The sequence below is a fragment of the Pelodiscus sinensis genome, chromosome 27 (assembly GCF_052426305.1).
Source record: "Pelodiscus sinensis isolate ZL-2025 chromosome 27, ASM5242630v1, whole genome shotgun sequence".
NCBI classification, from domain to species: Eukaryota; Metazoa; Chordata; order Testudines; family Trionychidae; genus Pelodiscus; species Pelodiscus sinensis.
In genome coordinates, this window is record NC_143078.1 from 1,008,765 (window position 1) to 1,021,705 (window position 12,941).

Here is a 12,941-nt window from a genome sequence, read left to right on the forward strand (position 1 = left end):
CATCCCAGGATACTCAAGGAGCTGATAGAGGAGGTATCTGAGCCTTTAGCTATGATCTTTGAAAAATCATGGCAGACAGGGGAGATTCCAGAAGACTGGAAAAGGGCAAATATTGTGCCCATCTATAAAAAGGGGAATAAGAACAACCCAGGAAACTACAGACCGGTCAGTTTAACGTCTGTCCCAGGGAAGATAATGGAGCAGGTAATTAAGGAAATCATATGCAAACACTTGGAAGGTAATAAAGTGATAGGGAATAGCCAGCATGGGTTTGTGAAGAACAAGTCATGCCAAACTAATCTGATAGCTTTCTTTGATAAGATAACGAGCCTTGTGGATAAGGGAGAAGCGGTGGATGTCATATACCTAGACTTTAGTAAGGCATTTGATACGGTCTCGCATGATATTCTTATTGATAAACTAGGCAAATATAACTTAGATAGGGCCACGATAAGGTGGGTACATAATTGGCTGGATAACCGTAGTCAGAAAGTTGTTGTTAACGGTTCTAAATCCTGCTGGAAAGGGATAACAAGTGGAGTTCCTCAAGGGTCTGTTTTGGGACCCGTACTGTTCAATATCTTCATCAATGATGTAGATATTGGGATAGAGAGTACGCTTATTAAGTTTGCAGATGATACCAAACTGGGTGGGGTTGCAACTTCTTTGGAGGATAGGGACATAATTCAAAATGACCTTAGCAAGTTAGAGAAATGGTCAGAGGTAAACAGGATGAGGTTTAATAAAGAGAAATGCAAAGTGCTCCACTTAGGAAGGAACAATCAGTTCCATACATACAAGATGGGAAGCGACTGTCTAGGAAGGAGCATGGCGGAAAGGGATCTAGGGGTCATAGTGGACCACAAGTTGAATATGAGTCAACAGTGTGATGCTGTTGCAAAAAAAGCAAATATGATTCTGGGTTGTATCAACAGGTGTGTTGTAAGCAAAACTCATGAAGTCATTCTGCCGCTCTACTCTGCACTAGTTAGGCCTCAGCTGGAGTACTGTGTCCAGTTCTGGGCGCCACATTTCAAGAAAGATGTGGAGAAATTGGAAAGGGTACAGAGAAGAGCGACAAGAATGATTAAAGGTTTAGAGAACATGACCTATGAAGCCAGGCTTCATGAACTGGGCTTGTTTAGTTTGGAAAAAAGAAGATTAAGGGGGGACATGATAGCGGTTTTCAAATATCTAAAAGGGTGTCACAAGGAGGAAGGCGAAAATTTGTTCCTCTTGGTTCTGAGGACAGGACAAGGAGTAATGGGCTTAAAGTGCAGCAGGGGAGGTTTAGATTGGACATTAGGAAAAAATTCCTAACTGTCAGGGTGGTCAAATATTGGAATAAATTGCCAAGGGAGGTGGTGGAATCTCCCTCTCTGGAGATATTTAAGAACAGGTTAGATAGACATCTGTCAAGGATGGTGTAGACGGAGCTTGATCCTGCCTTGAGGGCGGGGGGCTGGACTCGATGACCTCTTGAGGTCCCTTCCAGTCCTATGATTCTATGATTCTGTGAAATCAAGCAGCTTCTTCAACCAAAAACCATAGAAAGGATTCCTGCTCCATACTGGGGAAAGGGCTTTCATTCAATGCATTTCCTCCCCCAGAATTGCACAGGAGGCTGGAGGCCAATCCTGGATCTCCAGAAGCTGAACAAATTCCTATGGAAACATTGCTTCAAAATGGTCACACTAGTCTCAGTAGGGGACTGATTTACAGCCTCGACTTACAAGACACGTACTTCCACATAACCATACATCCATCACACAGATGTTTCCTTCGCTTTAAAGTGGGACAGGACTATTTTCAATACAAGGTCCCTTTGGTCTGTCGACAGCCCTGTGGGTCTTCTCTAAAGTCTTCACAGTCGTAGTGGCATACCTCAGACAGGGAGTGATGATTTTTCCTTATCTTGATGACTGCTTACTGAAAGGTCATTCACAAGGGGAAGCTATTGACATAAGAAGAACCAATCAGTTGTTCAACTTGCTGGGAGTTTTAATCAATGAACAAAAGTCAACACAATCCAGTTCAGGACTTAGAATTCATAGGAGGAAGCCTCAATGCCACATCAGCCAGGGCATACCTTCTGCAACACAGGTTCCATACCCTTCAAGATTTGGTTCTCACTCTCATCACAAATCCATCCACTACAGTCTGTACCTGCCTTCAACTCATGGGGTACGTGGTGGCAACTACATATGTGGTACAGTATGCATGTCTCCATTTCCATGCCTTATAGCATTGGCTAGCATCAGTTTACATGCCCTCACATCATTTGTTGCACAAACTGATGCTTGTGCCCGAGCAAGTACTGCAGTTGCTCAGACGGTAGACATGTCCACGCAGCCTCTTAGCAGGGATCTTGTTTTTACAGGAGGAGCCTGCCATATAAATTACCACAGTCGCTTCACTCCTGGGTTGGGGTGTGTACTTTGAACACAAAATTTGTCTGCATGGTGGTCGAGTTATTTTTATAGCCCCCGCTTTGTCCAGACCAATTTAGTTTTTAGCCCTTCAGGACTTGTCTCTCAAACCAGCTTACCCCTTGCCACTCCGACATGACCTGCTATTCCAGAACAGGGGCAAGCTGCATCACCCGAACCTGCACTTCTGCACATGGCTCCTTGATGGTTCCATGACCAGTGAGAGAGGTCCTATTGAACAGCAGGAGACAGTCCAATAGGGTGACTTACTTGCAGAAATAGAGGTTTTTTGCCTCTTGGTGTCAGCATACACAAGTTGATCCTAATGAAGCTCCAATACAAACCATTCTGGACTACTTATGCACCCTGAAAACTGATGGGTTATCTGTTTCTTCAGTCGAGGTCCACCTGGCTGCCATTTCAGTCTTCCACAGACAAATTGAGGGGGCTTCAGTATTTGTACACCCACTATCAGGGAGGTTCCTCAAAAGTCTTCACGATCTCTGTCCACGTTGTAGGGTGCCAACCCCTACATGGGACCTTAATCTGAGTAACAACAAGAAAATCTTACCTCCAGAAGTGGCTAAGATTCTCCCTTTGGGTGGGTTAGAAGTCCACAAATCCATGAACAATCCCACGATCTGATATATTAGCATATCTTTTAAACCATAAAACACTCAGGTCTTTCGTTTAGTTCATTGAAAACACACCTCGCGGCCATAACAGCCTTTCACCAACCCATCAAAAACAAATTAGTATTCATGAACCCAACAACTAAGCACTTTCTAGAAGGCATTCAAAACATGCTCCAGCCAAAAGGATGAGAGAAATTGGGACACTAATGGCTGACCTGCGGTTCAAATATTTCAAATATTTTTGTCTGTCAAACGGGAGGTCTTCCACCTTATTTTGGAGCTGACGCAGGACTCCTGCATTCTGTAGCCATTATGATCTCCTCATGACAACTGCAGTGGCAGTAGATCAAACTGCTGTGTCCACCACATCCACAGCAATTTGTAGTCCCGTCCTGGGAGAGGCGTAGCCCTCCTGCATGACAGATTTTAAAATAAGCTTCTTGGCGTCTGGCAAGTGCTCCATCAATGCCGTCAGCTTGGTGTAGTTATTGAAATTATGGTTCGATAACAGAGCCACATAATTGGCTATATGTAGTAACAGTGTGGAGGAGGAAAATACCTTCCTGCCGAAGAGGTCCATTCATGTATTGTCCTTTTCTCCTGAGGCATTCTCATACTGAGAGGCTTTTGCCTTCTGTTGGGTGGCATCAATGACCAAGGAGTTCAGCTCTGGATGTGAAAATAAGAATTCAGAACCCTTGGTCGGCACAAAATATTTTTTCGGCCCTTTTATTAGTCAGAAGCACAGAGGCAGGGGTCTGCCATATCTCTTCAGCAGACTCCATGATTGCCTCATCGATTGGTAATGTGATCTTTGCCCGCTGGGATGACTGCAAATTCTTAAGGAGACTATATTGTCCCTCCTGGACCTCTGTTAGCTGTACCTCTTGGCTAGCAGCCACTCTTTAAATAGTTCCTGGAACACCTTAAGGTTGTCAGGAGGGGATGTATCACCCGGAATAACAGCCTCGTCTGGTGAGAAGGATTGACCTGTTGGTGATGTGTCCGGTTGTTGTTTGTCAGGCTCAGAGATTTGTCCCTCTTTCACCTCAAGAGTGATGGGGGGGAGGAGCTGATGTTGTGTAGAAGTGTTTGGAGGAGGTGAGTCATGTTGGCTGCAGCTGGATCGATAACTGCAGGAGGACCAATGTCTTGAGAAAGGGTAGTATCATTGGCTATAGTGCGAACAGCAGGGATGATAGAAGTAGTACCGGTGGTGACCATGGTATCGATATATAGGGGAGGGCTTCCTGGAAGAGTAGATGCTCCTATGTTCCTCCCAATGACTCTCACGGGTCGACATGTTTGGCGAATGGAGAGTTACAGAACCTCTCAATGACGAAGGAGAGGGGGACATACATCATGGATGATTAATTTGAGGATATGCCCGCCCCGGTGTTGGTGGTAAAGGTGGAGAAGATCTATGTCGCAGCGGTGACCTTGGTGTCGTTGGCGATGGAGACGGTTCTGGTGAGAAGGTTGGGGAAGGACTGGGACTGACAGGTGTGTAAGATTTTGCCTGTACTTTCCTCGGTGACAGCGATGCATGTGCTGCGATCGGTGCTGGGGAAGTACGTTGGAAAGGAGGGACAGAGGAGCTAGGTGCCAGGTCTTGTGCAGAGAACGCAGCTGATGCCAGGGGCTGTGGCACTGGAGTCGGTGCAAGAGGTTGTAGTGCTGGCTAACTCGTTTGTGCGGCTGCCAGTACTGATGAAACTTTGGGTGCTGAGTACTGTGAATCCTTTTCTGTTGACAGCACCGACTGAGCCCGGTGCCAACCCTTGGGGTCCGAGGCAGCCGTTGGCCATGCCACCATGGTGCCAGAAGTACCGGGCTTACCCATGGTCTTAGTTCCAATCACCAGTACAGGCGGCAAGGAGCACGCAGGTGAAAAGCGCTTTTTCAGGGTAGACCCCACCACTGGGGGAGAAGCCCTGCGTTTTGAAGCCATATGAGGGTCTGGTAAATTTTCATCCAGTGAAGTATCGGGAGGCTACAACGCCTTGTTGAAGAGGAGCATGCGTTAACACCTCCCCCTATCTTGATGAGCTCTTGTGGTGAGCTTGCAGCAATGAGAACATTTTTGCGGCACATGGGCCTCTTCAAGGCATTGAATGCATGCCGAGTGCCCATCAAAGGCCAGCATGGCTTCCCAGCATGATGCACATTTCTTGAAGCCCAGTGATCCGGGCATTGTAGGAGGGAGGGCTGTTGACATACACTCAAATCTCCTTTTATTTTCATTTTTTTTTTTTTTTTGGTGAAGGAAAGTAAACGGGGAAGGTTTTTTTTAAAACAATTAACTTTAACTAACTAACTAGCAATAGAACAAGAACTATAACTATGTACACTATGAAAGGATAAAGTGGTAATTTTAAGGAGAAGAGCTCTCTCCGTCTGCAACTGAGGGCAGTAACGAAGGAACTGGCGGGAACTGGACTGTGCATGAGAGAAAGGTGCGAACATCACAAGATGCTGACTGCGCATGCACGGTCCGGCCAACTACTGCTATCAAAGTCTCCGATCTGCTGCGCCGGCATGAGCCCAACACCTACAGTGGAGCACCCACAGGGACATCATTCAAAAAACAAGTTTGTGCTAAACAATCCTGGAACCTCCCTGTCCAGTGCAATAGCAGGGGGTACTTTGGGTGCTTGCTCCCGTTTTTTGAGGGAGAGTCACCTTTCCCTGATGAATGAGATCTCTTCCTAGATTGCTCAGAGGAAGGGTCTCTTGAGGTAGAGCTGGCAGACATGGCCTTTTCAGACATGGCCAAGGGGGATGGCTGGCATAGGGGAGAAAGTGTTCTGGGGCTGAGGCAAGTCTCACCTTATTCTCAAGTGATAGAATTTTCAGTTGAAGCTCCCATGCCTTTTGCATGTGAGCCGTTAACTACCTGCAATGCTGGCACTGTGCAGTAGCGTATCCCTGACCCAAATAGTACACACACTAGGAATGGCTGTCTGAAATGGGGATAGATAGCCTGCAGGAGAGGCAACGTTTGAATCCTCGGGAACAAGGCAACCCTGGTAGTACAAGTCTGCAAGGCCAAAAAAGGTAGCCAGGTAGAACAGGAGAAAAGAGAATTTTTTTTAAGAAACTAGGAGAAAAAACGTTAACTACTAACTAGAAAGAACTGTAACACTAACTGTTGAGATTAACAAAGAAAAATTCAAAATGCTTTAGAAAAAAATTGGAGAGCAACTTCGGTTCAGACTGATGCCAGCAACAGCAGAGAAAGAACTGAAGGAACGGCTGACTATGTATGCATGGAAGCAGCGCCGAATGTACCATCTGCCGCACGTGCACAGCCTACCAGAGGGCACTGCTACTGCAAATCCCCAACTAGGCACACAGCAGCACCCCACAGACCTAAGGTAGAACACCAACAGGGACATTCCTCGAAGAACCACCATCTGCTTCCAATACTCTGATTTCTAGTAGAATCACTGTAGTTTCCTAATGAACTTTTTGGTTTTTTTATAATACTTTATCTTATACAGGAAGGGAGGTTAATGTTAAACTTTAGTATGCTGCTCCTTTGAGGGCAGAGGATCTGGGATTTCTGTGAGTAACCGAAGTCAGGGATTGGGTATCATAGGGGAATGCTCCGGAGGAATTTGAGCACACCTGCAAGGCAAAGTGAAGGCTGGTAAATGATGCAGGAGAGTGCTTGCATGGCTGACAGCCATCAAAAGCAAGACTCTTCTCTGTTACCTCTGCCTCTTCAGGAAAGATGGAACAAAGTGTTTATCAATACTAGGTGCTCCGAAAGTCATCAGAAAGAGTTTAAGACCCATTTCATTAATATACAGAGTAAAAATGTTTTCTATGAATTCAGATTAACAAATTTACAAATGTATTTATATATAAAAAGTATCACACCAACATCTAATGGTAAATAAAGTAAATACAACTTTTTCTGAGCACATGCTATTTATATTTGTTTTTTCTTCCCTTAGCTGGCTGTTCATTTCTTCAAGGTTTTCTATTAGCTTCTTAGTCTTTTCTTCTTTCTTTCTGTTATCCTAAATAAAGATACATACAATTATTTATTTGAGGGAAATTCATTTTGAGTACATATGCCTTGCCAGATCCTCAGCACACGATGAATTTCACCATTTGTATTCTAAAGTACAAAAATTGTGATGTTTCAAAATTAATATAATGAAAATGGTCTTGGGTCATATTTCAATATACCTTATATACTTTATCACTTTAAGTGAGTAGCGTCTTCCAAAAGAAAGTAAGTTTACTTCTCAACTTGCCTTATGAACTTCTTGTAGTTTCTTGAGGTCTATAACAGAATCACTTTTCTCTTGTGCTATTTGTTCTTTTTCTAATAAAATCTTATTGCAATTCATATTTAGTTCCTCATTCCGCAACCTATTACAATAAATGGGAGATAAGAGGTATAAATTATATTCTCAAATTTCCCTTTCAAATCAGCACATGAAAAAGCTCCTTGAATATAGGGTAACTGAAAATTGTTGACTCACCCCTAAACAATTATTTTTTGTTTATGTAAATCCCTGCACAGTGACTGGATAAAGAGGTGGCCGATTTGCATAAGAGTACAATTATTTCTCAGTGACTATAAAATGCAAATCTGTGTGCTCAGACCCTGATTCCACAACGGCTTAGCATTCTGCTCTACCTCAAAAAAAAAAATCATACAGAGCCAAAGCTCCCGGTCCTCTCTCACCCTTGTGGTAAGGCTCCGGCAGTGATCGCATTTTGGAGGGACATGCGACTCCCCCAAATAGCGTATACCAGCATCATGTCCATCCGAGGCTGGCAAGGGGTCATTACACTTAAGGCAGTTCTTAAAGTACTGAGAACTGAGCATCATAGCAGTACGGTGGTTCTCTTTCTTTCTTTTTTTGTTTGTTTTGTTTTTAATGAATGAGGAAAGGGGAAGGGACAGAATAGGCAGGCGTAAGGAGAAACGTAGCCACCGCCAGTAAGGCGGTACTTCAGGATCCAGGGTTGTTTGTTTTGGTTTTTTTTAAGAACAAATAGCCCGTAACAACTAAAGAATAACATTGTAACAGTAATAGAACTGAAATAATAACAGGAAACTGTGTGAAGAGAATGAACACCTGAGGTGAGAGAGAAGCTCTATGCAACCAAGGACGGTTAGAGGAACTGAAGGGGGGAGCTGGGCCATGCGTGCAGGGCGGAAAACTGCCAATAGTGTGAGCTGCCTTCAGCACATGCACAGCCCGACTGACAACTGCTAAGAAAAGCTTCTGACTGCTCTCCAGGGATGACTTGTCACCAACAGCGGAACACCCATGGGGACATCACCCGAAGAAGAACCATCAGATTATGTACACAGATAGAGAGATGTTTTTATTGATGTTACTTTTGTCATCCCCTTCCCATCATTTGTTACATATAAATAATATGTTTTGTCTTAAAACGTGAACATCATTCTGATGTATTAGCAGGAAAGTTGTAAGCAAGACATGAGGGCTACGTCTACACTAGCCCCTTCTTCGGAAGGGGCATGCTAATTTTGAACTTGGGAATAGGGAAATCCGCGGGGGATTTAAATAAACATGGCTGCCACTTTTTTTCCGGCTTGGGGAAAAGCCGAAAAAAAGCGTCTAGACTGGGGCGATCCTCCGGAAAAGTAGGAATAAGAGATCCTTCGGAACAGGGCTTTATTCCGGAGGATCGCGCCAGTCTAGACGCTTTTTTCCGGCTTTTCCCCAAGCCGGAAAAAAAGCGGCGGCCGTGTTTATTTAAATCCCGCGGGGGATATTTAAATCTCCCGTGGATTTCCCTATTCCCAAGTTCAAAATTAGCATGCCCCTTCCGAAGAAGGGGCCAGTGTAGACGTAGCCGAGAAGTATTTCTTCCACTCTACTTAGCACTGATGCACCAGTTCTGAGCACATTTCAGCAAAAATGTAGAAAAAATGGACAAAGTCTGGAAAAGAGCAACAAAACTGATTAAAGGTCTAGAAAAGATGCCCTATGAGTAGAGCCCTGGAAATCTACAGATATCCGTGGATACTTACATCTGCAGATATGGATATTCCATAGCTCATTTTTGCTGATATGGATGCAGATACAAATTTTGTATCTAGAACCCTACAAATCTACAGATATCTATGTTATATCCATGGGTATCCTCATCTACAGATGACAAAGCGTATATCCCCAGCTCATTTTTGCAGATACAAAATTTGTATCCACACAGGCTCTAGACCTTTGAGTAAAAACTGAAAAAAAAATTGGTTAGTTTAGGCTGCAGAAGATGGGGCAGGGGGGGCATGACAGCCTTTGAATATGTAGAAGACTGTTTTAAAGAGGAGGTGAAGCAAAATACAGGACTATGTAGCACTTTAAAGACTAACAAGATGGTTTATTAGATGATGAGCTTTCGTGAGCCAGACCCACTTCCTCAGATCAAATAGTGGAAGAAAATAGTCACAACCATCTAACTCTCCCTACCTCTAATATAATTAATTCACAGACACTTACCTTCCTTCCTCCCCCTCCCCCCCCCCCCCACATCCCCCTCCTGTTCTGAAATGTGATTTGTCCTTTTCATATGTGTTCATTTTTTTTAATTGTATCCTTTGGTATATATGGTTGTGACTATTTTCTTCCACTATTTGATCTGAGGAAGTGGGTCTGGCCCACGAAAGCTCATCACCTAATAAACCATCTTGTTAGTCTTTAAAGTGCTACATAGTCCTGTATTTTGCTTCAGCTGAACCAGACTAACACGGCTACATTTCTATTACTATTAAAGAGGAGGGTGATAAATTCTTCTCTTTATCTTGGAGGACAGTATAAGAAGTAGGCTTAAATTGAAGCAAGATAGAAGTATATTAGACGTTAGGAAAATTTTCTTAATTATAAGGGTAGTTATAAGCACTGGGACGCTGTGGAATCTTACTCATTGGTGTTTTTTTAAGAACAGATTAGACAGTCACCTATTAGAGATTGTCTAGAAAATACTTAGTCTTGTCTCAGTACATTGGACTGATCTAGATGACCTAGCAAGTCCCCTCCAGTCCTATTATTCTAAATAAGACTGTAAAATCATGGTAGGAGCCAACAGATTCTTCTAGTGGTTTCTACAGTGCACAGCTTGTGGAGCCTTGACCTTGACTGGGGCCTCAATAATAATGCAAACATGAATAAACTATTAATCTAATTATAAGATGCAGATATAGTCACACTTATGGCGGAAAAAGAGGAAGGTGATACAGTTTTTACATGGCTGAAAAGAAAAATACTATGACGAGCAGGAGAGGGAAATATCAATACTAATTGCACTTTTCTTTTTACAAATTCCAAATAGACATGTGTTACAGTTTAAGTAGTTTTCCATGCTTCATTCTGAAGACAATCCCTTTCCATACTTAACCCTTTCCATACTTAACACTTCCCCTTTTTTGCTCTGGTACTAATGAAATGGCAGAGAAAAAGTAGAATTGAAATTGCTAAACAGTAGAGCATTTCACAATAAATTTTACATTTTCATTACAAAAATCACATAATTTCACATTTAAAACGAGAGATAGCTTTTAAGGTAACATTGTAATTAAAAACAAGGTCATACATCTCTTTTTCAAGGTCTGCATTCAGTGCTGTAATCTGTTTTATACAATTTTGTTCTTTTTCAGCTGCACCAGTTAACTGTACTTCCAAACTGTGTACTTCTTTCTGCAGGAAAAAAAGTGGCACAAGTGTTTATGCATTTATAACATACTAGATTTATCTGGCATAACTGATTTTTCTCTTCATTTAAACCATTGCTGTAGGGTGAGGTTAGGATTGAGGATTTCAATTTGCAGGCTGCCTCAGCCCTCTCTTAGCACAGAAGCCTGGGGCCAGGCGAGAAGTGCCTGTTTGTGGCCAGCTGGGGGACAGGCACACACAGAGACAGGTGGAGAGAGAGAGAGACACTCTCAAATATATAGTTGGTAGCTTTCTCCACGCCTGTCCCATGCTGGCCCAATGGGGTTATACCTGGCCCAATCCCCATTGCTGGCTGCTTGCTGCCCCCATGTGGCAATTATACAATATAACAGTCCACTCTAGCAGAGCCCTCCTTTCCATTTAATGAGAAACAATCAATCACATTCCAAGTACATCCCATTGCCTGGCACAACCAAATCCTTACCTTGCTTTAAAGTTTTGATAAGAGAAAGCTGCATTCCAAAGTTGGTGGTCCTAGAGCTTACAATTTAGGAGGAGCTCTTGAACAACCTGACTCAGGCAGACAGATGCACAAACTCTCTAAATTATATAGAGAGATGTAAAAACTTGCAAGATCATTAAAACAGTGTTATTGGGTCAGATCAATGATCTATCTAGCCCAGGATGTTTTCTTCCAAGAGTGGCCCATGGTAGATTCTTCAGAATGAATTAACAAAGCAGGGTTATTATAGAGTGATCCATTTGCCTGTTGTTCAGTTTCTAGCAATCTAAGAGAGGTTTAGCAATAGGAATTGCATCTCTGACCATCTTGGCTGATAGCCATTGATGGAGATTCTTCATGAAAAATCTTTTTTGAACTTAGTTATACTTTTGACCTTCACAACATGCCCTACAGGTTGACTGTGCACTGTGTGAAATACTTCTTTATATTTATTTTAAACCTCCTGCGTATTAATTTAATTGCATGCACAATTATTTATACAAGTCACTGATAAAGACATTCAAGTGCATTATATCAATAAGATATTGAAAGGAAAAAAAGTCACCCTTTTTACAGACCTCTCTGATTTGAAGAATATCCTTCATCTCTTTTTCTCTCTTCTGTAATTCCTCAATAATGATCTCAAGATGTTTCCTTTCAGATAAAAGCCCTTGAACTTGTTCCTGTTTAAGAACATTGAGCTCAATGTTTACAAAATTAGGGCTTGAACATAAAGAATAATCTTAATTGGTTAAATTCAGCTCTGGTACACATGGGCATATTGTTTAATATAATTTTAAAATACACAACTAAATGTAGGCTCATAAGTTACTTCACTGAGTAATAAATGTGTATACAATGTTATTGCAGCCTAAGGCTGCAATGTAAGAAAGGGGACTTTTAAATTTGTAATGTTTTGGGTAATCAGTCTACACACAATTTATTAATTTTAGTTGATATTTAAAAAGGGATGGTTACTCACCCTATGCACTAACTGGAGTTCTTCAAGATGGCTATCCCCATGGGTGCTCCACCTTAGGTGCGCCAGTGCCACTGCACCCACCAGTTGGAGATTGTTAGTATCAATGCCCCCCTGGCTGGCCATGCGTGCTAGGCTCTGGCGCAAGACGCCTAGTGTGTGTAATGCACGTGAGTAGCCAGCCGCCTCCTCAATTCTTCTCTGATCCGGATCCAAACCAAATCCAAAAAGCAGAGGAGAGGAGGGTGGATGGTGGAGCACCCACAGGGACAACCATATCTAAGAACTCCAATTATTGCACAGGGTGAATAACCTTCCCTTCTTCTTCAAGAAGTCCCCATGGGTGTGCCAACTTATATGACTACAGAGCAGTATCAGTGTCCAGAGGTTGGTCCTTTGGAAGGCCTGTTTCAGCTACTGAAAGTACTAAGCAGCCGAATCAATTGTGTGTGTCTGCATATGATTGGATGGCATAGTGATGGGTGAAAGTATGAGTGGAAGCCCATGTGGCTGGCTACTCTACAGCTCATCTGTGGGGATACCGTGGAGAAAGGCAGTGGAGGCGGCCATTGCCCTGTACAGCCAAAGGAGGCTGTTTGTTGAATATGGCATAAGCTATCCTTATTCAATCTGAGATTCACTTGGATAGTCTCTGTTTAGAGATGGGTAATCCATGAGATCTGTCTCCTGAGAAGACGAACAAGCAAGGCGTTTTGCTGAACAAGCGTGTTC

General features: G+C 43.0%; 1 protein-coding gene across 5 annotated transcripts in view; it reads right to left on the reverse strand.

Moving 5' to 3' along the window:
• The window catches only part of SYCP1 (synaptonemal complex protein 1), a 108,047-nt gene that overhangs the window by 45,850 nt on the left and 49,256 nt on the right, over window positions 1-12,941 (reverse strand). For all 5 annotated transcript variants that reach the window (XM_075910539.2, XM_075910538.2, XM_089773713.1 and 2 more), the window contains 4 exons: window positions 11,809-11,913; window positions 10,649-10,752; window positions 7,333-7,450; window positions 7,022-7,092 (listed from right to left, as the gene is read on the reverse strand). In XM_075910539.2, the coding sequence (XP_075766654.1) occupies window positions 7,022-7,092; window positions 7,333-7,450; window positions 10,649-10,752; window positions 11,809-11,913 (398 nt within the window). The remainder of the gene's footprint in view (window positions 1-7,021; window positions 7,093-7,332; window positions 7,451-10,648; window positions 10,753-11,808; window positions 11,914-12,941) is intronic.